Consider the following 26749-nt stretch of genomic DNA (forward strand, 5'->3'; position numbering starts at 1 on the left):
ATTTTTTATGGATATGCTAATTAGTAAAACCTACAATGTTATACCAGATCTTTTGGGGGTGGGCATTGTGGTGTGCATTTCGGTGCATTCGACCTGGACGTGCTGCATCTAAGGATCCTTAAAATAAATACCAAAGCAAAATCCCTTTTTCCCTTCTAACTGTGTTTGACTCTTGATTTTAAGAGCAGGAAAAGGCATCAGTTGCTGGCAACCACGAAGGGACACTGAAGACCTTGAAACTCGCAGTCTTGGGTTGGAACACATCTTGCTTTGCCCCTTTCTCTGCCGGCAAATTACAGAGGGGCCAGAGCAATGATCCAGGACTGTGACCAGGACCTTAGGACCCAGCACGGAAAGGCAGAAGCACGGAAAGGAAGGTGAGTTAAAAAGAGGACCGATACTGTGCTAGCACTAGGCAATGAGATCTCCAAGGGAGGTGGAAAGGTTGGGGGCAGAGAAGCCCACGAAAGGGGAAAGCTTAAACCTTTCCCCTGCAAACTGTGGAAAGGAGGGAACGACCTCCGTGGAGTCCACAAGAGCCCAGAGGCTCTTGGGTTGGTTGGTTGGTTGGAACATCGGGAGGTTGTGGGTTTGAATCCTGTTGAGACCAAATTTTCGTAGACGCGCATTTACTGTTTGCTAAAACCAGTTGCTTTTTAGTATTTTAAAGTGCTGTAGTTTGTGGAGTAGCTAGATAAACTGCCTGGGAAGTCAGAATTCTGAGGCCGGATTGCAGGCTGAATTCCAGAGTTAAAAGCTTCCCTCTGGCAGTTTTCCTGTCTGTGAGCAAACATGGGTGGTGTTTTTTCAGAAGAAAACAAGAAAATCCCTCCTAACAGCCCATTAGAGTTGATAATAAACACTGGAAATGGCTGACAGGGCGGAGAACTACTCTAGACAGTGAGAGTTAATCAGACTATCCACAAGAGTTTGGCCGACTTTAAAGTTAAGTCAGGGAAAATGGCTTCCCTTTGGTAGCCTGGAAAATGATATCATTACTGACCTGATGGTAGAACTGAGATCATTATATAGGTTTGATGAAGTAAGATATGCAGAACTTTTCATTATGTATCTGAATAGGGAAGAAGCACATGTAGTAGAGAGAAATACCATAGAAATGACTTTAAGAAAGAGGAAGGGAGGGAAAAGCTGCAGCAAGCTAGCATGCATACAAATACAAACAGAGAGATCGATATGACAGGTCTAGATATGGTGGCACCAGCTTTGCGCGATGGGGCGGGGTCTCCCCCCCCGTTCAACCACTGGGGCAGCCCGCTGTGGGGGTCTTAGGAGCTCTCTTGGTTTTTTTTCTGTTAAAGGAATTTTCCCCATTCGTGTTGCTATGGGAGAAAACGGCTGGGTCCTTAAGAAAAACAAAAGAGCTGGCCATGGGGTGGGGCGCATCTGGCTGCTCTTTTGTTTCACCTGGGTGTGTGGGCAGTCGGTCTCCCGAATCGGACAGAGAGGGAGGCTGCTTCTTCAGCTGCTTTTCCTTCTGCTGGAGAAGCCCGGGATCCCAAAGCCGCCTTCCCCGCCCCACTCGGAGCCGGGTCGTGGCCGCCCTGCCCCACCGTTCCTTGGAGCCTTCGCTGCGTTGTAGCCCTGCTCGCTCTGCCTGCCCAGACCTCCAGGGATTTCCCCGCTTGGATACATCGTGTCCGCCCGGATTTGTGCTCCTCCCTGCCGTCCCAGCCTGCCGCTCCAGCCTGCTGTTCCAGCCTGCTGTTCCCGAGAGTCTGGCCGGACACCGGGATCAGCTGCCCAGGGGTTTGTGAAGCTCCTTTGTCCCATCCCTTCCCGGGATCCCAGGCCGCCGGTGCCGCGTGCTCCCCGAGCTCGCTCCGGAGCGCCCCTGCAGCCGCGGGGGAACCATCGCACCTGCCCTGCTCACCGGGAGCCGCCAGCGCCCCTGCCGGCTGCGAGCGGAACTGCACCCGAGGGGAAAGGGCCCGACAGCCGAGAAGGCTGGGACTGGGTTTGTGATTGTTTGCTGTTACTGCCGTAGTTATTGCTGTTTGTTTGACTGGTTCTACACATACAGATATATAATAGTAAAGAACTGTTATTCCTATTTCCCACATCTTTGCCTAAAAGCCCCCTTGATTTCAAAATTACAGTAACTCGGAGGGAAGGGGGCTTGCATCGGCCATTCCAAGGGGGGCTCCTGCCTTCCTTAGCAGACACCTGTCTTTCAAAACAAGACACCTGCACAGGTAGGGGTGGGGGACAGAAGAGCGGGACAGCCAGTGGGGGTGGGGCAGGGGGTGAGCTGCCGCCGGGCAGCCTGCACAAGTGTGGGATGCAGCAGCGGCAGTGCCATCACCTCCGCCACCACATCTGCCGCCATCCAAGCGGGGTCCGGGGAGGGAGCAAGCGGCTACCTCCAAGCCAGAGGAGCAGCGCGGGCCCCCCCACCCTCTCGTCAGGTGTGGAGAGTGGGCACGGAGGCAGGAGAGAGGTGGGCATGCCACCACCCCCTGACTGCCCCAGAGGCGGAAGAAGGGGCGGACTGGCCACCGTCCCCTGACTTTTCCAGAGGCAGGGACAGGGAAGAGGCAGGGACGGGGGAGGGGAAGGGGCGGTCTGGCCACCTCTCCCCGAGTTCCCCGAACATGGAAGTGAAGGCGGAAATGGGCATGGGTGATTCCAAGTGCTTTCCCCCATGTAGCAAACTGCAGGTTTTCGAGCTAGAGACAGGAGGAGCCGGTCGCTCTCCCCCCTCTGCGGTGCAGCCAATGTTAAAGCTGGGGGCAGATGGGATGGCCCCCATCCAGGTGGCTCTTGCAGAGCTGGGATGGGAGAAACTGCTTGCAGCCCCCATCAAGGTGGCTCTTGCAGAGCTGGGATGGGAGAAACTGCTTGCAGCCCCTGCCTCCCTACCCCTCCACTGCCACAAAAAGCGAGACAGTCCCTGATCAACATTCGGCTGGAACAATCTTTTAATACCAATAAAGTAGTTTCAATTAGAAGTGAATGGGATGATCCCGATACAGATGGTTCTCACAGGCAGGGTGGTAGAAGAAGGGGCAGGATAGCCCGAGAAGCTATGAAAGCAGTCAGTCCTGTCGCTAAACACACAAGGTCCAAAACAGACAAAGGGGGAGGGGGAGGAAGAACCTGCATTAGAAGCACCTCTGATACAGGCTGTGGGAAATGAGAGAGTGATTTATATAAAGACACCATTCTCCCTCGGAGAATTCCACCTCGAAGCAGTGGAAAAACTCAATTGGGAAGTACAGGGACAACCCAGAGAGAGTAGCTATGCGTGTGGAAATGGCCATAAAGTCCCAAAACCCAGACTGGGGTGGTTGTTGGGTTAAAATGCGCCGTTCCTAAAGCAGTGAATTGGGCTAGGTTATATGAGATCAAACAAAATCCAAATGAGACCCCCACAGAGTTTCTAAATAGGCTTAAAGAGGCTGCACAAAAATACACTACCTTAGACCCTGACTCACCTGAGCAGCAGATCCACCTGGCCTACCTGTTTATAGGTCAATCTGCTAATGACATAAAGAAAAAGCTGCAAAAGATAGATGGGCCACCGGACATAAGTAAATTGTTGACTGTAGCCTGGAAGGTATACCAGAACAGGGACTTAGCAGACAAAGATAAACATCGTAAACCCCACTACAAGAAGAAGTATGATAAGGAAAAGTCATCTGACACATCAAAAAGGGGTCCCCCTTTTCCCCTATCTGAGGACCAATGCGCAATTTGCAAAAAACGGGGGCACCGGAAAAATGAGTGTCCATCACGAGCAGAGAAGAAGCCCCCAGTTTCGGAACTAACTGTAAATACAGACTGACGGGAACCGAAGGTAACTACCCCAGCAGAGCCTTCGGTTGTAGCTAAGCTGGGGAATGATGATGTTGAATTTCTGGTTGATACAGGGGCAACATATTCTGTGTTAAATACTTTAAAAGGTAAACTGAGTCAAGACACTGTGGATGTGATTGGAGCTACAGGGGTAAGTGAAACAAGGCCTTTTTTCCAACCTTTAAATTGGGAAAACACTGGGTCACTCACCCTGTATATGCCAAATTCCCCAATGCCATTATTGGGTAGGGATTTATTGGAAAAATTGGAAGCAGAAATTAAGTTTTCAAAGGAAGGGGGAGTGAAAGTTATAACCCCAGAATCTAAAATTATCGAAGCAGCTGCTATACTTGTACAGGAATGCCATGGAAAAATTCCCAAAGAAGTTGAAGAGGCTGTCATTCAAATAGTGTGGGCCGATGATTCTCCTGGGAGATCCAAAAAAGCTGAACCTGTGAGTACCACACTCAAAGCAGGGGCTACTTCAGTAAGACAAAGACAATATCCTCTGAAATTAAAAGCTCGTAAGGGATTGGTACCTGTGATTGAAAAGTTTCTCAAATTTGGGTTGTTAGTAGAATGTGAATCCAGGTACAACACACCAATCTTGCCAGTAAAGAAAGCTGATGGTAAAAGCTACAGGTTGGTACAGGATTTGAGGGAAATCAACAAGATAACACAGGACATACACCCAGTGGTAGCAAATCCTTACACACTTTTGACAACACTAACAAATGAATTAGGGTGGTTCACTGTTTTAGATCTCAAGGATGCCTTTTTCTGCATTCCTGTGCATAAGAATAGCCACGAACTCTTTGCTTTTGAGTGGGAGAATCCAGAAACAGGGAGGAAGACCCAGCTTACCTGGACAGTTTTACCACAAGGATTCAAAAACAGCCCGACCATCTTCGGAAAACAGCTGTCAAAGGAGCTTGAGGACTGGAGGAAACAAGAACCAGGAGGAGCGGTTCTCCACTATGTTGATGACATCTTGATAGGGCCAAGACACGAGATGACTGCATCGAGCTCACTGTAAGTCTGTTGAACTTTTTGGGCCAAAGTGGGTATCGGGTCTCAAAAGAGAAGGCACAGGTTGCCAGGGAAACAGTAGTATACCTGGGCCTGGAAATTTTCCATGGACATCGCCAACTCAGCAGAGAACGGAAGGAAGCCGTCTGTCGACTTCCAGAGCCCCATACCGTAAGGGAGATGCAGGCCTTCCTGGGAATGGTAGGTTGGTGTCGCCTGTGGATATCAAACTACGGTATACTGGTGAGACCTTTATATGAGGTCCTTAAAGCAGCTGAAAAGGGGACAATCGTGTGGACAGAGAATGCCAGGGCTGCATTTAAACAGCTGAAACATTCCTTAATGTCAGCCCCAGCTCTGGGACTGCCGGACTTGACTAAACCTTTTGAACTCTTTACACATGAGCGACTGAATGTTGCTCTGGGGGTACTGGCACAGCACCTTGGAGACCAGCGAAGAGCTGTGGCCTATTTCTCAAAACAACTAGACAATGTCGCCCAGGGTTGGCTAGGATGCTTGAAAGCTGTGGCAGCAACAGTCCTTCTGATACAGGAGGCCCGTAAATTCACCCTTGGGCAGCACATTGTCGTGTATGTACCCCATGCAGTGATAAATGTGCTGGAGCAAAAGGGGGGACACTGGCTCTCCCCTAGCAGGATGCTCAAATACCAATCTGTGTTGTTAGAACAGGATGATGATACTCTAAAGACAACTTCTGTGGTCAACCCTGCGATGTTTTTATCATCTACGTTACTTGACAGTGTGCCTGAGCATGATTGTTTGCAGACAATAGAGGAAACTTATTGCAGCAGACCAGACCTGAAAGATGTTCCTTTGAAAGATCCAGACTGGGAATTGTACACTGATGGGAGCAGCTTCATGAGAAACGGTAGGAGGATGACCGGTTACGCCGTAACCACCTCAGATAAAATCATTGCGGCAAAAGCCTTGCCTCCAGATGTATCATCACAGAAAGCTGAACTCATTGCACTAACGAGAGCTCTAGAACTGAGTGAGGGGAAGAAGGTGAACATACAGCCTGATTCCAAATATGCCTTCAGTGTTGTTCATGCCCACGGAGCTATTTGGAAGGAACGTGGCCTGCTGGCTGCTCAAGGTAATGAGGTTAAGCATGCTAAACAAATTCTTGCACTTTTACAGAGCATTTGGAAGCCTACGGAAGTAGCTGTCATGCATTGCAAGGGTCACCAAAAAGGGAAAACAGCCCCCGAACTGGGAAATCGTTTTGCTGACAAAACAGCCAGGGGGATTGCAGAAAAAGGCATTTTTGCAGTGGTACCACAGAAAGAGATAGATTTGTCATCATTTACCCCAAAATATGATCACAAATTAATTAAGTTCCTTAAGGCTGAAGTCAAAGAAGGTGGGTGGGCTGTTACCCCGGTAGGACAAGTCGTAGTTCCACCCCGATCCTTCGGGAAATAGCCCAACGAGAGCATGAAAGTACCCACTGGGGAACAGAAAATCTTTTAAACATTTGAGGAAAGTAGTGATAGGGAGAGGAATGACTGATATTGTACAATCTGTAACAAGCAAGTGTGAAACCTGCTGTAAAAACAACCCTGACACAAGCAAGAGAGTTGTGTTAGGAGTGACAAAGACAGGAGATCTCCCAGGAGATTATTGGCAAATAGATTTTGCTGAGATGCCACGCAAAGAGGGATGCAGGTATATACTGGTACTGGTTGACACCTTCAGTGGATGGCCTGAGGCTTTCCCCTGTCGCACCAACACAGCAAAAGAAGTAGTGAAAGCTTTGCTTAATCATATAATACCAAGATTTGGAGTTCCTTTGGGAATGTCATCAGATAGGGGACCACATTTTGTTGCAACAGTGGTTGGGGAAGTTAGCAGGATTTTGGGACTTACCTGGGACCTGCACACACCATACAGGCCCCAGGCAAGTGGCAAAGTTGAACGCATGAATGGGACCCTCAAAACCCAGATTTGCAAGATTTGTCAAGAGACATCCATGAGATGGGTTCAAGCCCTGCCTATAGCCTTGCTGAGAGTCCGCGTACAGCCAAGGCGAAGGGACAACATCAGTCCCTATGAAATATTATACGGCAGGCCATACCAGGTTCCACATATCCCGGGGGAAATTCATATGAGAGGTAAATATTTAATGGCTCTGAGTTCCACTTTGCAGAAGCTCCAGAGATTCGTCATGTTATCCAAACCAATAGGATTGGACATACCTGCTCATCCATTCCAGCCTGGAGACTGGGTCTACATCAAGTGGTGGGACAGTGACCCCTTGCAAGCCAAGTGGAAGGGACCATTCCAAGTTTTGCTGACCACTTCTACTGCGGTCAAGGCTGCTGGCAAGGGACCATGGATTCACTACTCCAGAGTGAAGAAAGCTTCTGCTCCCGAAACCACCAAGACAACAGAGACTGATACAAACCAGAAAGATGCAGTTTAAACTGTTTTTTACGTGTTTGCTGTTTGCCCAACTGGCAACCACAGTTCAGGGTTCACCCCATGATTTGCCATAAGACTTGGTCCCAAAACTGTGTCCAAAAATTCTTAATAGGAGTATTGCTGGATCTGTACTCAGTTACCATGCCTAGATAGGAGGGGTCACTGGCCACCGATTGGCATTTTAATGGAAGAGAACTGCACTGAAACGTGGGAACCAATGAATAGCACCCTTCTGCCCCCCATTACCCTGAGTGGCCCGGTAGAGCATGCAAACTTGTAAGGTTCCTTGTGCAATTGTAAACGCCACAGGAAAAGCCATTCTTCCTTCATATTGTCATCAGACCCGTTTCAGAGAAATAATAGACCCAAGAATTGTGGCAAAGATGAAATTGACAGGGTGGAGACTGGCTCAGCCATTTGGGATGGGGCTGTATTGGATATGTGGCACCAAGGCCTGCCAAATTATGCCCATGAACAAAGACCAGGCTTGTGCCATTGAGGCCGTGGTCCCGAATATAACAATATTTCACCATCTTGAAAAACCAAATGAGAAGAGAAAAAGATCTCTTAATGCCCTCACTGAACATCCCACACTTTTCCATAGCCTAATCAGAACCCTCGTACCCACTTACGGAGTGGTTGAACTGGAGAGGGCAATTGTAGATATCTCAGCTGTCATTGAACATACTGAGCAGCATACTGCAGATGCAATTTCAGCCTTACAGGAGGAAACTGACAGTCTGTCCCGTGCAGTTATGCAAAACAGGATAGCTCTCAATTTCATACTTGCTGCACAAGGAGGTGTATGTGCTATTGTCAATACCACCTGTTGTTCTTACGTGGACCAAAGTGGGAGAATTAAGGAAGATGTGGATGAAATTTGGAAGGGAAGTCAAATTCTACATGAAGTAGCTTCCAGAAATAACACCTTAAAATTTGATCATATTTTTGATACCCTCACCTCATGGTTACCAAACTGGGCCTGTGTAAAATAAACATTTATAATAGCTGTAATTGTAGTTATTATCTGTGTAATAGCCTGTAGAGCAGCCAGTTGTGTAAACCGGTTCTGCAGGTAATGTAAAGAATAGACAAGGCAGAGTTTTGTTAGTCTCTAAAAGGGGGGAAATGATGCCATGAAATTTTTTTTGCCTTTTCCTTTATACTCCTGTTATACCTTTTTTACAGCTTCTGTATTCTTAGTGCTTTTTCCCTACATTCTTGTACTCGTTTGTTCAGCTTGGAGACTAAACATTTTAGAAGCTTCATAGCTAGGGATCAGTGTGCCCCAGACCCCAAGGTCCTCTCCAGAACACTGTAAACTAAGATAGAACCATCCAGGGGAAGGTTCCTTGGGGAGGGAGGGGCTCATTCAAGCCTCTGATTGGGGAATTTTTGATAGATATGCTGATTAGTAAGATCTATAATGTTATACCAGATCTTTTGGGGGTGCATTGTGGTGTGCATTTCGGTGCATTCAACCTGGATGTAGTGCACCTAAGGATTGTTAAAATAAATACCATGGTAAAATCCCTTTTTCCCTTCTAACCGTGTTTGACTCTTGATTTTAAGACCAGGAAAAGATCAGTGCAACCTCGAAGCTTCTGAGTGCTTCCAGTGAAATGTTAAAGGTGTTAACATTAATTGGGAGGAGAGTTCAGTAATTTCATCCTTTGTATCACAGCAGTTCTCAGCTACCTTCATCAAGAGGGAGCCTGGGGCTGTGGCCATTCCTTGCACAGTGTGCCAGGCTGGACAGAGCAGCAGCTACACTACACACACAGACGGGTTTTCCTGGCTGCCACCTGGGAAACAGCCCTTCTGCCACGTTCACACACATCTGCCAAGTCTGACGCTGTCCCACACCTTCGCCTACTCCCACTCCTGCGCTGTCCCGCGAGGCAATCTGAGTGATCTGTGGCTGGCTCCACACACACATGCTGTGTGCAGGCAATGCTGCAGGAGGCCAACGCCACTGCTGCCCAAGCCCTGCACTCCTGTGTGGGCACAGCAACACAACTGTGGCTGCTCTGCTGCACACTGGGGACAGGGACATCTCTTACATCGTGTGAACTAAGTGGGCTTCCTTCTGCCAGCATTCATTCCTTCTCCCACTTCTATCCGTTGGCAGGAGGGGCTGTGAGCTATACCTGCAGCACAGCTTGCATCTTACCCTCTGCAAGAAGCCCTACCCTGCCTCTGTTTACATATTTCACCTGGTTGTGAACCAGCATTTCAGTGTCCACCTTGCACATACAACACAGGTCCATCTGTTTCCCAGTTCTGGGAGTGTAAATTACTGCTATAGAGTCTAATGAGCTGAGATAATTGAGGCCATCATTTGGCTCTAAATATACCTAACACCACATACATGGAAGCGAGAGAGGAAATTCTTGTGCTACAGCTTATTGCTGTACAGAAAACCACGAAAAACAGTATGTTCTGTACAGAATAGACGTACATATATGGAAAAATGGACTCCTCAGCTACAGGCTTTATAGATTTTAATTATATTTTTATGTCCATTGTCATTCTTTCTTGGCAGCTCGATAATATGACTTTCACTGCCAAGTTGTTTTTTTTCCTTTGCTATTTGGCAACTATTAGGTTTTTTTTTTCTTCCATCAATCTGATGAAACTTGAAATTAAGATAATGGCTTTGACTGCTTTCTTCAACAACCAGTTTCTAACACTCAACACCTAGGGAACACCTCTCGTCTTCACTGGAGGATCTAGTGCCTGGACCCAGCAGAGGGATGCAGCAAACTACTTGCTGCCAGACTGGTTCTCTCCATATCTGCTGCAATCTACTGAGGAGTGAGAAAGATGTGTAACCTACAAATCACTGGGATAAAATACTACAGCAGTTCTACAAGTTTCTGTCAGCCAACACAAATCATTCTGAACATAAATTCATCAGCAAAATCCTTGCTGCTCTGATGGTTCCCACAGGAGTCACGATACGCTCATATTAGTGGGACTTCAGTCTACTCATTGATGTTATATTCTGTAACTGCTCCTTAGAAGGATTACCTTCCCCAGTTGTGTCAATGTTATGAGAAAATTGTTACAGCAATATTTTGCTGAAAGTGTTATTACCTGCCTCTAAACTTTTAAGTTATATTTTCACAACTTCAGCAATGGATATGTAACTTTCAGACATTACTGTCTCAACACTATTCCTGTTAAGTTCTCAGTGTACCTTTGTGAGCACATTTTTAGCTTTCACTCATAATTGCGAAACTTTCAAACACCTTCCATTATTGAAAGCTGTCATGTCACATTACGGTTTCCATAGGTACGATTTAATGCTCAGCTACTTGTATTTTATGCTTTAAGAAGTAATTCAGCAACAGCTACACACTGTTATCAGTACCATAGTGGTGATGCTGCATACATTACAGCAATGCAGGCTGCGGCAGTATGCATACTACCCAAGGCTCTTCGTTTAGTATATGTTTCGTGGTATCATTTTAGCTGAATTACATCACTGGTATAGTGACATAATCTATTCTATTTTCATATATTTATTGCATGCATTAGCAATTTACCTGATGACCAACTCTGACAGCCTTGTCCTGGATTTACAAATTCGATCCACTCTGTATTACACACTCTTAATCTACACAGGATACAAGTTTGGTATAGCTATGCACTAATGGACTTAAACCTTAATCAATAAAGATTTATCCTGCAAGAAATTTAATTTGAGAGCACGTGCTGCTCTGAACTCTATCAGCTCGCAGCAGTACTTGAAGAATACCTTCCAGTTGAGGACATCAGCACAGAGTTTCCCAGACTTGACACCATCACACCCTGACATGTTCCTGAAACCTTCCTTAAGATACATGTCAGAGAAGGGAGCCACAGTCAGCAGTAATGTTAGGTTAGAAATTAGGACAAAAACAGGTGACAAAGAATCTGGCTCACCAAGCCAAAATGAGTGTTTCATGATCAAAGCTGCAAAATGACAAAAAGTCATTATCATTCCTAACACACTGAACATTTCTTCATCGTAAAGCACACATATATCCTGCAAAAGCTTGAGATATGAATGAAATCAAGTCTTCTAAAGCCCTGAAGGGCCGGATTTTAATCAGTAAACATGTGCTGGTTTACTCTCCGCTCCAAGCTAACTACAGTGTGAAATGTTCAAATGCTATCTGCCTTTAAAATATAGGGCGTGATGGCACAGAATATTCTTCGGGTTTTAGGGACACTGAAGTCACTCAGGCTTGTACGCTATCTAGACATGCTGCAAATAACATTCACAAGGAAATTTTGAGGTCTATCAGACAGAAGAGTTTTCCAGGAAATGACATCTCATGTGCTGTGCGAGTAACTGCTGATAGTTCAGTGCTTCAGCTTACCATTTACTTAAGAGGTTCCCCGAAGTCAAATTTTGTGATATTTAATGGAAGAAACTGTTAATAACATGTGGTGAAGATCTTCTTCAGCTGTGCGTCCCTCTGTTCATTGTTAGCTCAATGCAGTAATCAGTAAATCCATTTATCACTGGTATGAATGTGCATTTTATGAATCTCAGTTTCTCACATTTCTAGATATTGAATAGGCTAATATCAGTATCATTCTCCTCTCCAGTTTTTACTGGTTCAAAAAAACAAATCTAATAAAGGTTGTTAGCACTCTTTCACAGAAGCCATTGTTTTAGCACCACTGTTGATTTTTTTCTCTATCTCCTTCAAACACTGGTGTTCTGATCAGACAGAATCTGCTGCTTATCAGTGAAGAAGATCAAAGTCACACTTCTTTAGTGCTTTTAAAAGAAACAAGATGTACTTCTTTGAGAAACATTTCAGAGACACTACAGATGAAGATCAAAAAAGGACAGAGGATTTAATATCATTCACGGTACTTACACTATTAAATAATCACAGGTGCACAATGTGGTGCAGTCCAACAACGCTACCATGAACCTTTACTTGCACAGCACCTCTCATCCCTGCTTCCCTCTTCTGCTTCTGATAGCCTGTGCTGCCTGAAGTATCTGTGCAGTCTCTTTGTGAAGGAAATTGGGGAAATAACCTCCCTGAAAACTTGCTTTTGTTCTTACCTGCTTCTGTTTCCTAAGAATAATGCTCCTTGTCAAGACTGGCCACGTGGTTACACAAATACTTTTGCCAACCCAGCTCATAGTAGGAAAGGGAGGCAGGACTGACCAGCTGGGAACAGCTTTGCAAGCCAACACTACCCAAGATCCACACATGAGCACTTGGCTTCAACTGACCCCAAGAGGCACCAGCACAGTCTGCAGGCTTCACTTGGAGAACATGAGTAGCCTCATTAAGGTCTCAGGCAGAAGTGCTCCACTGGCCCTGTGCCAGGCTGCTAGGGCTTTTGAAAGATTGAGCTTTATATACCATGCCAAAGAGAAGCTGGGCATTTTCTCACTCCTATCGCTGTTGGCTCCGGACACGGAAAGCACCCTAAGCTACGATCTATCTAAACTTGTGAACCTGTGTTCTCACCCTGACCCAGCTGATAAATGATGCCTGAAAAGGAGAAATGACTGTGGAAATAATCTTAACTAATGAAAAATGAATAGCACAAGATGCACCTGGAAGACATCAACACCCTTTCAGATATTCTCATTTGAATATAGCAAACTGACGTGTCATGTGTCATGGACAAGAATGTTGCACTGTACCTGGGTAGTCCTCAGAGACATGCACTGAATAGGACACACTGTAAAAAAGAAAAAAAAAACAACAAAATTAGAAACAACAACATTAACTGCTGGCACAACACTTTTTCCTGCTCCTGTGCTATTTTATGCTTATTTATAGGTTCTTGACAGTTTCCAGAACAGAAGGTAACATCTATTTTGATGGCTTTTGAAGTGCTCAGCTGAAAATAAAAACTGTCATGCCCATTTTGAAAGCTTACTTTGCTAAATTGGCACATCATGATTTCAGCGTTCTTAAAAGGAATATCAAGGCTGCATTATATTCCCTTTAGAGTAATATTTCACAATATGTGTACTTCTGATTAAAAAAAGGTCACTCTTTGAACACCAGAACTAGAGAACCAGTAAAGTCCAGTTTTCCCTCTATCTGGTTTGACTCAAGACTCAGCAGGAGTCCTTTCTCACTGTTGTACATTTCTGTTAGTTTCAGCAAAGGCTCTGGATGTCTTGGGTTCCCTCCTTCCATCAAAACTCTGTATTTTATGTAGTATCTGTACCTTTTAGTCAAGCTGCGTTCAAATTAAAATTTGAGAGAGCCACAGCCACACCGAAGAGCAGCTTCACTATGTGCATTCCCTGAATCTGTTTCATCAGAAAACAGTCACTCAAAAGCACCATCCTGGTTCTGCAGTTCAGTTCACATCTGCTTTCCCTACCTACCAGTGAGATCTTCACTAAACTCATTGCTGAGAGCAGGACAAATGTGCTGCTCAGGGTGTGATGGTCTGCTCAGTTATCCAACTACCCACCAAGTCCTTCTGGTATAAAGTTTAGTGCGCATCTTAATTTTGCATTAAAAACATTCAACTCTGAAGCACACTGAAAGGTTTCTGTTGTATAATTCATATTCTTTCCAATTCTAAATCTTATAAACTGTGGCAACTTACACATTTAAATAATACATGGCGTGGGTTCATGTCTGTAGTGAGTTAAGTCAAAGCAGGATAGTACAGTCCTCTTAAGAAATTTTGGTATGCACTGCGCTTGCTGAAAAACTGCTGACAATCAGTTCAGAGGATCTTTTCACATGACTTGAATACCACTTCCATGTAGACAAGAAACTGAAGCCAGGTATGATTTTTAATTTTTCTCTCTCAAGGGCTTCTGTTAAATGATTTCCACTTTCACAATCCAGTGACTGTACGAGTCAATCAACATGAAAAAGTAGGTCCTTCACACTTGCTTCTGCAAGTCAATCTATTAATACACAGCTCCGTCACCTGTTTTTGCACATCATCTATTCTAGAGTATTTTATGTATTGTTTGATTAAGACACAAAGAGGCCTCTTTCTTCAACAGCTGCAAATGTTCTTATAAATTGAAGCAGAAGGAGTATTTATTAGAGCTGACTACAGATTTTGCCACACACCTAGACAGCCTCACTCAAGCTGATTAAAATCCCATCACTGTGCAAATTCAACATCTAATGACTTTTATGTTTCAATTATTTTTTAGGCATTTTGAATAAGCAGCATCTGTATCCCCTCATGTTGTAGTTTTTTCCCTAAGGACAGGATTATTTAAATCTAGTTAATCTGCCTTCATTTAAAATATCACTATTTTAAATAGGGAAATATCACAAAGTAAGAAAATGTTATTCTTAGTGCAGTCATGTATAGAGAACGTTGCTCTGTGGTGCAGAAAAAAAAGAATACCACAAAAAAATTCCCGAGAAGTTAATTGAGTGCCTGTTCTCACCAAACCCCATCTTCTGGAAATGTTTGTAACCATGACTTCTTCCTTCTACTACTGAAAGAGGTACTTCCGTCTTACTCTTTTAGACAGGCTGCTTGCACACCTCTTTGCTGCCTCCAGAATTTCTGTGTATGGGTTTGTTCTAATATTGAGAATAAGAACAGGGGCTGAAGAGTTTCACAGCTTTCATGAGTGCAGATACTCAAAACTCAGCTGGGTAAGGACCTCAGCAACCTAACCTAATTCTGAAGCTGGATTTGACTTCAAAGTTAACTTCTGCTTACGCAATGTGCACATGTGCAGAAACCCAACAGAACTGAGTTTTCTTTTTTCTTCATCACGTGGTTATCTCTGGCAGCAGCAGCTGTGGTGTTGCCAAATGGAAACTAGTAACCAAACAATACACTGTTTGTCTTGTGAGGTGGAATAAATTAAAAGGTTAATGAAAATGCAAGTTAGAAATAGTCTCAAATCAGACTGTTCAAACCTAGGTCTGATCCAGGGCCCAGTGAATCCAGCAATAGGGAGAATAAATGGCTTGAGGTCCCAGAGGGAGGTGGCAGTGCATTGCTTCAGCTTGTCATCTTGTGTTAGTCATGTGTGGACCATGGAAGCAAAAAAGTGGAAATAAAACTACCGAACAAAACTTGGATTTGTGTCTCAGCTCGCCTCTGTGATTGTCACACATGGCCACCCTTTGGCAAATTTTTCTGCTCTCAGGATAAACTGCTTCCTACTCACTGCGCACCTGATTTGTCAGTGAACAAGATATACCAGGCAAACAAAGGTCTCTTTAAGGGCTCCTGTCCTCCAGCCACCCAAGCGTTCTCCCACTGACTTCAACAAGATTTAGAGCCAAGCCACAAACACAAGACTGTGATGACTTACAGCACCTTAAACTGCAGACTTCAGTGAAGATGCAGATGTTCAACACCTCTCAGTGTCAAGTCCTCCCAAAGCCAAAGAAAGACTTTATTGAAGCAGCTTTCTCATTTAAGAACTCAGAAATGCAACTGGAATTAATTTAGGCCAGACCCTCACATAGAAGTACAACATGATTATTCCAGTGAGGGAAGTGATTTTTCCTTCTGGCAAAGCGGTTCCTCTGTAAAACCTTATTGCAGTTACTAAATACAGCTTATAGCAGTATAATTTATTCCCATTCCCATAAACACATTCACCATCGCTCATTCAGTTGTATTGCTTTAGCTACAGGAACGGTTAAACTCTTGGGTGTAAACAAAGCCTCCATGATGGTGCTATTTCTGGTTTTTTCAGCTCAGACCCTCTGCAGAAGACATCCTGCAGTACATGTTTCTCAACCCTTAAGCTTAGAACAAGCTTCATACTCAAAATGGCTAGTAAAATTTTTGTTATTTAACAAACAGTAAAGTACTATATGAGAAATTAGTAGGAACTGTCTTATTTCACAGCTTACAAGCTTTTAATGTGAACTTTTTATTGCCTGAAATAATATTAACATCAACAACCTTGGCTTAGTAACAATTTTACTCACAGGGGTCTCATTGCAAGAATTTTCCGACTTGCTTTAACCATTCTATTCCTTCTAAAGAAAAATTATTCTGCAAGGGTTCATCTCCATTGGAGAACTAATTCATCAACTTGATGGGTATGCACCATGTAATTGCTATTTTTCAAATTAATCTTTCCCAATTGAATACAAAATAAGCAGATCCATCTGCATGTGACATTACTACAATTTCTCAAAGCTAGTTAAAAAGCGGTGGAGAGTCTTAACTGGTTATACTACCAGGCAAAATGTTACCCAAAAACTGCATCTCCAGGGCAAAGAAAAATACTCATGAAAACTGAAAAAGACAGCAAAGCAAAAGTTACTGTGACGAAGCACATTCATAAAAAGGAAACCAACTAGCTTCACCTCCTTATATCCATTTGTAATATTGCTTCCCGAGCCCTGAACTATAGTTTTACCTATCAGGATACAAACCCCAGGATCGAACACACATCCTGAAGCCACAACAGTGATGCTGTACCGGGGATGCAGCTTCCCATCAATTCAGGTTATCTCAGCTCTATGCCACCCATCGTTTCTCTCTAAGAAATAAATCCTTTAAGCTGAATTTCCAGCTGTTTTGCACAGCAGGAAGAGTGTGAAGCATCTGGTGCAAGTCAAGGATTTATGTCTGTGGAATAGTTACGACAATTCAACCAGTTCTGTCCCATGGCAGCAACTGACTTACTGCCTTATTAAGTGTGGAAATTGTGATCAAGTTTCTATTCCAGTTTTAGTCATCTGTATTAGAGCCAGAGCTCTATGTCCTAATGCTGTAGCTTGTAAATTTGATGAAGAAAGAAAACAAGATTTTTTGTCATGTGGAATCTGATAGTAGCCTAATGCAATCTGTAACAAAATACGTGAAAAGGGTAAATAGGACTTAATCATAATGCATCTGAAATTACAGAATTCAGAAGAGATTTTGTTTATGATATGCCAAAATCTCTGATCTAGCTCATTAATGATTTAATGCAGTAAGTTAATGGGATGCACAAAATTTTACACCTTAAGAAGAATATTAAGCCTCAGCAAAGCAAGCTACGGATAAACTTGAAGTAATAAATGTTACTATGGTATTTATTATATGCCTGGGTCAACTTTTATACAAGTTGGTGAAATGAAGAAAATACTACTGAAACTCCAATACAAAAAATAAAAGTATGCTGGTGACAAGTTTGGGCTAAAGGACCTTTTTAATAACCAACATAATATTTCTAAAAGTACATCATGATACAGACATGCTGCTTTTACTCTTTTTGAGGTGAAGCAATAGAAAGGAATAAAGTCCAGTTGAAAAGATGAAACTGAAACTGTGTTCTTTTATCACTTTCTAGCTATCAACTCACAAAATCCCTACATCTTCAGTATCTACACATAACATGCCACAGTAGATCAACATTTCATGAATGTTCAGTAGTAATACAGTAAATACTGCCATCTTCAAATCTTTGTTTTCGTATCTTTGAAAATGCTTCTGAATTCTTCAGTGGATTTCTATCACTGTCACTTTAGTCTCCTTTTCTGCTTCAATAAGACCACCATTTGATCCTGAAACCAGACCATTCATATTGCTTTACTTCTCACCAGCCTTTTTCCTCAAACAAAACAAAATTGGATCCAAAAAAGCATTTCACCATGAACACAAGCCATTCTCAGCACTCTGTTCTGAGATCCAGTTTGAAACTTTATAACCTGACAATAAATCACATTACAAATACAGGGTGTAAATTATGATTTTCAGAAATCATACTGTGGGATTGCACCCAAACAAAACTATCAAATTGCATTTCTGAAATAGATGACCTTTGAACAAGTGCTTTGATAACTGGTAGGAGAGGAAGGCATTTAGGTATCAACCAGATGAAAAACTAGGTACACTATTTACACACAAAAAAAATGTATTAATTAACAGAAAAAAAAATTAATTGGCTTTTTTTTTGTAATTGATCTCATGTGAATTAGACTATGTGAAAAGAAGTACAATTCAAAACTAATATTTAAACACACTGTAAAAGGCTTCAATGTTAAGCCTTTCTTCCAATTTGTACATAGATTACATGCATGCAAATAGCAACAGAAGAGACTTAGAAGCCAGAAGCAGCAATTTTCTACGGCAGAAAGGTATCTTCTGTTTAATGGACACCACCAAAAGACAAGTCTTATAAAGTCACAGCCTGGAGACAACGATTTCATTCTATGCTGAAAACAGAACAAATAAAATAACTTTAACAGCAACTGAAAAATAAGCAAAAATTACTACTATGTTATGTATAGCTAGGACAAAGCAACTTAATAAAACCTCTCCATTTGGTGTTCAACTGCCGCAAGTGAGAGTGAATGACAGATGTTAGGTTTTTCAACAAATTATGAACAAGTAAATTAGTAAAATAATTCATCACTTGGAATGTATGAGTGCTGTGCTGAGAAACCCTTCATCATATTTCAGTGGAGCTCTTAACAAAACAATAGAAGTATGGGAAAAATAATACTGCACTTCCACTTTTGAGCTTTTGAAAGATTGAGTCCCACTCAGCACACAGCAGCTGAGGAAGTGCTCCACTGAAGCTCATATTCAGAAACATACACAGACCTACGGCAGCATTCTGGATCCTCTTATCTGGTAGATTTTGTAATCAACTATTGCTGGCATTCACATTTGTCTTCAGAAAAAAAATATGGAGACTTTTAGAATGTATTTCTAAATGTACATTTACAATTTTGAAACACAAATTTTATTCTGTTTATTCACTAAAAGGGTGGTCAGGCATTGGAACAGACTTCCCAGGTAAGCGATGGAATCACCATCCTTGGAATTATTCAAAAGGTGTATGGATGTGGCACTTGGGAATATGGTTTAGTGGTTAACGTGGTGGTCCTGCTTGAGCTTGATTGTGGTGGCGGTTGCTCCCGCCACTCAAGTGGCAGGTGAGCCACTGGGATGGAACGCAGCCTTGAGCTCCTGGTGGGCTGGCTCAGAAGTTTAAACTCTCCCCCAAGGTTCTGATGAGTCACCACAGTCTCTTGCCGTGGAAACCATCAAGTTCCTACTGGTTTATCATTTCCCCTACCCGTTTTATGTATATGGCCTTTAATTTGTATCACCCTGTTGAATATGCATATGTTCTAGAAAGTTCTTTGTTCTTCAAGGTCCTGTTGGTCCCTCTCTCCCTGCTCCCTCCCACCTTCCCCCTGATTAGTCAGTTTGTACTCTCTCCTCCCGTTTGCCCAAACCTGATTGGTGGACTGTATCCCTATAAAACCGTTGGACCCTCTCTTGTTAATGTCTTTTGTCCCGGGAACCTCTGAGGAATAAAATCCTTCAGAACCCATACAGAAGATCCCTCTCATCCTCTCTGCCTTCAGTTAGTGCGCTGGGGATTCAGTTGCTTGTGATCCTGCTCAACATCACACTGGGGATAGCGAGCGTGTGTGCAGTGGCCTGACAGCCCCTCCTGAGGATCTTTAACCATAGGTTGGAGCCCCAGAGGTTTCCAGACTTGTGGCAGACACTCAGGGAGGCACAGCGCTGTTCCTTTCCCAGTTGCGCGACTTGTGCCACGTGATGATCTTAGAGGCCTTTTCAAACCTCAGCGAGGCTATTATTCTATTACAAATCACAGAATCGCAGAACGGGTCAGACTGGAGGCAACAGCAGCAGGTCATCTGGTCCAACCTCCTTGCTGAAGCAAGGTCACTCCAAAGTACAGGGCACAGGATTGTGTCCAGACAGTTCTTGAATATCTCCATTATCGGAGACTACACAGCCTCTCCAGGCAACCTTTTCCAGTGGCTGGTCACCTGTGCCAGTAAAGAAGTTCTTCCCTCATTCAGATGGAATTTCTGGTGCATCACGTACTGCCCACTGCCTCTTGTCCTATTGCTCAGCACCTCTGAGCAGAGCCCCTCCCTGCAGACACTGACAGACATTGATGAGGTTCCCTCTCAGTGGTCTCTTCTTGAGGCTGAACAGGCCCAGCTCCCTCAGCCTTACCTCGTAAGAGAGATGCTCCAGTCCCTTGATCATCTTTGTCACTTTATACTGGACCTGCTCCAGGAGTTCCATGTCTCTCTCATACAGAGGAGCCCTGAACTGGACACAGCACTCACCAGGGCTGAGTAAAGGGGCAGGATCACCTCCCTGACCTGCTGACAATGCTCTTCCTAATGCACTGCAGGATATCATTGTCCTTCTTGGCTACAAAGACATACTGCTGGCTCATGGAAGCCAGGACCCCCAGGTCCTCCTCCGCAGAGCTGCTTTCCAGCAGGTCAGTCCTGAGCCTGTGCTGATGCCTGGGGTTATTCCTTCTCCAGGTGCAGGACCCTGCATTTGTCTCTGCTGCATTTCAGAAGGTTCTCTATGCCCATCTCTCCAACCTGCTGAGGTCCTTCTGAAGGGCTGCACAACACTATGTTGTATTGGCCAGTCCTCCCAGCTTTGTGCTATCAGCAAACTCGCTGGGGAGGCACCTGCCCCTTCCTCCAAGCCACTGATGAGGTTAAACAATACTGGGTCCAGTACTGACCGATGGAGTACAACCACTAGTGCAACCCTCTGGGATCTGCTGTCAGCCAGTTCTCAATCCACCTCACTGTTCTCTCATCCAGTCCACACTTCCTGAGCTTGCCACAAGGATACTGCGAGAGACAGTGACCAAAGCCTTGCTGAAGTTGAGGGAGACAATAGAAAAAGTTCACAAAACTTAAGTGAATCCATGAATAATATTAGCCAATACAAATCAGTACATGCTGCACTCCATTCACTCAGGGCACCTTCACAATACAGTCTCAGTAATGTGACAAAACCATAAACAAAACTAAGTAAATGCTTCAGTTGCATAAAACACTAACCACAAAGTGACATGTATCTCCAAACACTGATAGACAAACGGCACTAGAATCATGACAGAAATATGGAAGAGAGTAATGATTTCATAACCTGCTCCTAGAAATAAAAAACTGTATAAGGTATTTTAAAATACAAATAATTATATGGGCTTCTGCTCTTTCACATGAGGAAGTAACTATTGAAGCACAGGACTTCCACCTTTTTTAAAGCAGTGATTTTAAAACTGATGCTATTAAACAGAATAATGATTAGTGATGAACAACCTTCTCTTCTGGGAGAAAGCATAAGAAGCCACAAATGAGACAAAAATTAAAAGGGGGCGGACCTAAGTTTTCATGTATGTATTTGCACAGCTATGGAAAAAGTGACTGTCCGTCAAGCGCAGCAAGAATACTCTCACAGTATTAAAGACTAATATATTTTCTGTTACAGAATACAGAACTAGAATGAAATTCCACTGAAGTCCAAGGGAGACTTTAGTACTTGTCAAAGACTACAGGCAAGTTGCACAGAAAATAAAAGACTTCTGGCCCCCTACCACACTTCTGTTATTTTCTAGAAACAAGTACTTCATCACTTCAGTAGTGATGAATAGATACTAATTTCAGTATGTATTCCAAAGGGTGCAAATCTTTTTCAGCACTTTTTTTCCTGTTTTGTTTTTTTTTTTTTAAATTTGCATCTTGCTACACAACTGGACTGCCAACCATTTCACATCCATACCATTTTCTAGCTTCTTTATTAAAACAATCTTCATGGATTTCTAAACAACTTTTGAAGTGCCCTTTAAAATGTCTTGAATGTAGATGTCTGCATCTTAGCAATTTTTTTTACAGATATTCAAGCCACTTTAGATCTCCTGAAACACCTTAGAGTTCAATGAGCTTCTGTATTCCCTGTGATCTGACAACTGGTGACCCATCATTAGTCACAGCTATTTTTTGCTGCTAGATACAGATGGATGGTTGGCAAGAATTGAAATTTGTGGACAAGCCCCTTTCACCACACATGGTAACTTCCCGTGATGCACCAGCAATTATACAGAAAAGAATAACAAGTGACTCTGAGTAATCTTTTCCTCTGGATGATGGAGAACGTGCGTGTGTGATGACATATGAAAAGTCCCAGGCATATCTACTGATGACAGACATGAACTACTCCAAAGAGAGGTGAGCAGTGTCAGTGCGTCAAAAATGGCACTGCTTTCGTTTCTTGACATAACCCGGGGGTACAGAGGCGCTGAGTCAAAATTGTTATAGTTTGCATTTGTCACTAAGAATAATTGAGCTACTGGTCCTCTCATGAAACTGACGTGCATCTGAATCAAAGAGGGAATGTTACTCATAAAGCCCTGCTTGATTTAGCATGTCATTCAAATAAAGGGGACACAGAAAACTGCAGCTCAAACATTTCCCTTCAGCAAAGCTTCCAATGAAAAAGGCACGACAACTTATAGTAAATACATCAAAGTCTACAGGATTGATCATTACTCCATCAAACATGAGGGCACTTCTAAAAGTAAAATTAGCAAATCAGGAACACGTGGGAGGGGGAAAAATTGTATGTGCTGTGTGTTACTCTGGAAGGAGCTACATCCAAATATGTCTACAAGTGCAAAACAAGGTTGTCCACAATCAGACTCTTCCATTCACTAAGAACTACTAAAGCCTCTGGTTTGTCAAGTTGCCCTGTTTGACCAGGTCCAGCTCCCTCTTCTCACACGGATACATTTTATACTTCTGTATTCTTCTTTCTCTCCACTGATCCAACGTGTTTGAATTCTCCCTGCATGTTTCCCATTAGCTCTTCATTCAATTTCAGTCTTCCCCAGGAAACACAGCACCAAACAAACTCAGGACAGTAACCTCTTGGCCCAGCTCAGCAGCAGCCAGAGCAGCACATAGTATCATGTGCCTTTGGGCACCTTATTTATATGATGAGGTCCATCTCCTTCCACCATGTGCTTTCTAGAAGTTGATTGTGTTTTGGTTTGAGTTTTCAGGGGGTTTTGAGGGGTTTTTTGGATGGTGTTTGTGGTTTTGTGGGGTTTTTCTGGCTGGTTTTTTTGGGGGGTGGGGTTCAGAGAAGAAAGTTTTTCCTCTCTTCAGCTTCCATCTTTTAATTTTGGAGTACTGCTGTTAGAAGAGACTGTGATGTGCTCTTTTTGAAGCCAGTTAAGAGTTATCTTAAAGCCATGAGGTTTTGACCCACATTGTTCCTATTGGAAGGCTCTTTTGAGGCTACCGTGGTTCTAATTCAAGTAACTGGATTTTCAATTCAGATTAATTGAACAGAAACACCTTGTCCAGCCCTGTACAAAGCCTTTGTGTTGCAATCTTCTAAAAGTAAAATAAAAGGACACAAAAAGAAACAACCACAAACCCAAGGCAGAGACACAAGGCAAACTGCAAACTGAACAGTTACAGCTATTTAACAAGAGAGGAGCTTGTCATAGGAAATTTTACCTGATAATTTTATTATTTCAGCATCTTAACAGTTATGAAAACCAAAAATTAAGCCCATAAAAATTCCTGGAGATATTCACTGTTTAACTTCATTATATTTGTAACAAGTGGAAGGGCTGCTTTACTTTGCATGCAGTGCACAGCAAAGGAGGAAAGTCTCAGGCATTGTTCTTCGACCACTCTAGACATTAATTAATTAGTTGGCATTTTGCTTGTTTATCTAATGAGGTGTGTGACAGGCACTGCTGTGCAGGGAAAAAGTAACAAATTGAAATAGTCTTTCTCATCCATTCTTTGATATATCTCACAGAACTCAAATTTTTCCCCTTCCCCCTAAAGTCAGCCCTCAGTACTTCTTGGTACAGCTGAAATACTATATTTATGAACTAAAATTATTATTTTCTCTATTTTCCACACTTGCAACTTCCATTATCATTAGTACAAATTCAATATAACTTCTAAATATATTATTTGAATGTCAAACTATTGCTTTTAAAACTATTCTAAATTAGAAGTGCACACATTCAACACAACAAAATCCCACAGAGCAAGATTTTCAATACAAGTCACCTGTGAAATTGCCCATAGCAGTTTATTTATGCCAATATAATCCATTCACACAATTCAGAACCACTGGCATACCTACAGCCAGTTATTTATCTACTGCTTACAGGTACACACAGTCCCATCTTCAAATCATTACGGTGAAGAAAATGGCTAGATTGTGATACAGCACTGACCCATATCCTGCACACATTTAAATCCAAGGCAACAGCTGCTGTTCCTGCACACAGCTGCAAGGACTGACTGCAAACCTGAAGGGTTGGCTCATCCTCCTGTTCCATTACACTAACATGGTCAAAACCATTCTGTTTTCTGTGGTTAGAGACACAAAATAAGGTGCTACGTGGCTGGGGAAATGCCAGTGGGGTTTGCCTACTCCACCCAAAAGACCCAAGAATTACAGTGATGAAAGGTGCAACATGCAAAGCAGAGTAGGTCATTCCTCACACCTGGAGCCTCACTGGGATACCTATCTCTGCCACTACACCATGGTCATGAAGAGCATGTATTCACAAACAGCAAATAAAATGGAAAATTCAGTATGAGATGACACGAAAATATTTTTTTATTCCTTTCCTTTCAGGTATGAGAGTTTCAGTCTGAGGGCACAGATACACTTCTAGCACAACATTCAGTCCTGGTGTCCTTGGCATTAGAAAGATGTCAATAAATTGAGGGGAATAAAGCAGTCATCAAGAAACAAGCACAAATCTGGAAGAATGGCCAGTGAGCAAGAATATTTGTGTGGGTCCAGACAGCCAGGTACACAGAGTATGGTAAATCAATGATCAAGTGTGGTAGGAAATGTGATGACTGCTGCAACATGTTTTGCAGAGTGCTAACATGAAGATGGGTGTAATTTTAACATGATGGCCCAGGAGAAAATGGCAAGCCATATCCATGTGAAATTGGAGGAAAGAGTATAACTTGACTGAGTATCAGAAATGGAGAACCCCATTAAACTTTGTGTTAGTCTTCCAGGGAATGGGTAGAGGATTAACCACATAACCATTTAAAGCCAGGATGAAGAAAGAGTTTAAGTAAAATTAATGGAAAAAATTTGCATTGGCAATGTTACTAACAACTGTGTTTCCTATTGCTAATTTCCATGAGTAAAATGTTAATGAGCAAAATGTTACCTCCCTTTCTCACTAGTAGCTCAGAGAGCAAAGCTGTAGGTTGAATATGACATTGACAACTCTCAGTGTGACTCAGGGAAAAAATTCAAAGCATAACCCAGTACTATATTTCAATAGGGTGCAGAATAACAGCAGCAGGGTATTTCAGTTCAAGAGCTTTTTATACATTTGAAGTGGCAGCACTGGCGAGGATCTGAAACAGTTCTTCCACCTTGTCATGAATTTTAGCTAGTTGTGAATATCACACAATCTGTTTCTTCTTCATGACAGAAAGCAATAGAAAGCATACTGAACTTTTTTTTTTTTTTTGCATTTATGTATATTTAGTAGCAGCTCATCTAATAAAGAACAATTTTTAATATATGGGCTGTTCTTGAGTCAAAGAATGCTTCAAGATGCATGACTGTTCACAGAATATTAATTTTATACTATACCCAAATAAACCATATTTGAATATTGTCTGACAGACATTCCTACAGAAAACGTTAAGCAAACTATAGAACAAAAAACAACAGATAACTTTAGTACCCTATCCCAACATGTAGTTAAGATTTTAAATACCATTTTAATTTGTAAAGATAAAATTAAAAAATCCCTCTACCAGTCTTAATTAGATCCTTGTCTTCTCAATAAACTAATTACATGTCAGATGAAGCACTGGTTTAGGAAGCCCCTGTACTCTTGCAAAGGCAGAGATAGTTCTATTCCCAGCTGTGTCTTGTTATATGCCTCCCAGCAAGAAAAAATACACACTTTTTCAAAAAGCGATCCGTAACTACAAAGCTTTACAGTCACTGATTTACCTTTCATGTGTGCTGAACCACTACATCTCCAAGAGAAATCAGCAGGAACCATCAGCAGTTTTGAAAAAAAGGGGCTTAGAGTCCAGATTTTAAAAATAATTAGTCAACAATAATTGTGCAGAAATGGCAGTTAGAAAACTAAACTGTTTATATTCCCTTGAAAATACCATCAGTACATAATTGCCATTTTAGATAATGCAATGTACTCAAAAGGTATAAAAATTTCCATTCTGTTGCAGATTTCAATGGAAATTTAGGTATCTTAAATGGGATTTGGCTACCTAAGCGCTTCTTATGAGGCCAGCATGTAAATACCTTGGCGAAAATGCTAAAATAGGACTCATGCTAAGGTACTCAAAATTGCTACATGCTTTTCAAAACACACAATGATATCCTGGTCCCATGAAATTTCATAGGCAAAACTCTCAGGAAAAAAAGTGAAGGTTTATCCTTCCATCAGCTTCTTCATGAGAAAATCTGCAATTAAAAAATGTCAGGCATGATGTACTCCCTTCATCTCTTCCTTACTCTTTGCTCTGACTGCACTGTTTAGCATGTTCACCCACCAAAATCATCACCAAAATTTGGAAAGCATCCAGAAGATGGGAAACAACCTGTAAAGCATAAGTTTTGTAATCAGGCATTTTATTATTAAGCATTTCTGGTACATTTAGAGAATCAAAGTAAACACAGCTAGAAA

At 42.6% G+C, this 26749-nt stretch overlaps 1 protein-coding gene across 2 annotated transcripts in view; it reads right to left on the reverse strand.

Moving 5' to 3' along the window:
- Positions 1-26749, reverse strand: part of PARP8 (poly(ADP-ribose) polymerase family member 8) — a 132309-nt gene that overhangs the window by 64556 nt on the left and 41004 nt on the right. For both annotated transcript variants that reach the window (XM_039566988.1, XM_039566989.1), the window contains exon 3: positions 12959-12996. In XM_039566988.1, the coding sequence (XP_039422922.1) occupies positions 12959-12996 (38 nt within the window). The remainder of the gene's footprint in view (positions 1-12958; positions 12997-26749) is intronic.

The sequence above is a fragment of the Corvus cornix genome, chromosome Z (assembly GCF_000738735.6).
Source record: "Corvus cornix cornix isolate S_Up_H32 chromosome Z, ASM73873v5, whole genome shotgun sequence".
Classification (NCBI taxonomy): domain Eukaryota; kingdom Metazoa; phylum Chordata; class Aves; order Passeriformes; family Corvidae; genus Corvus; species Corvus cornix.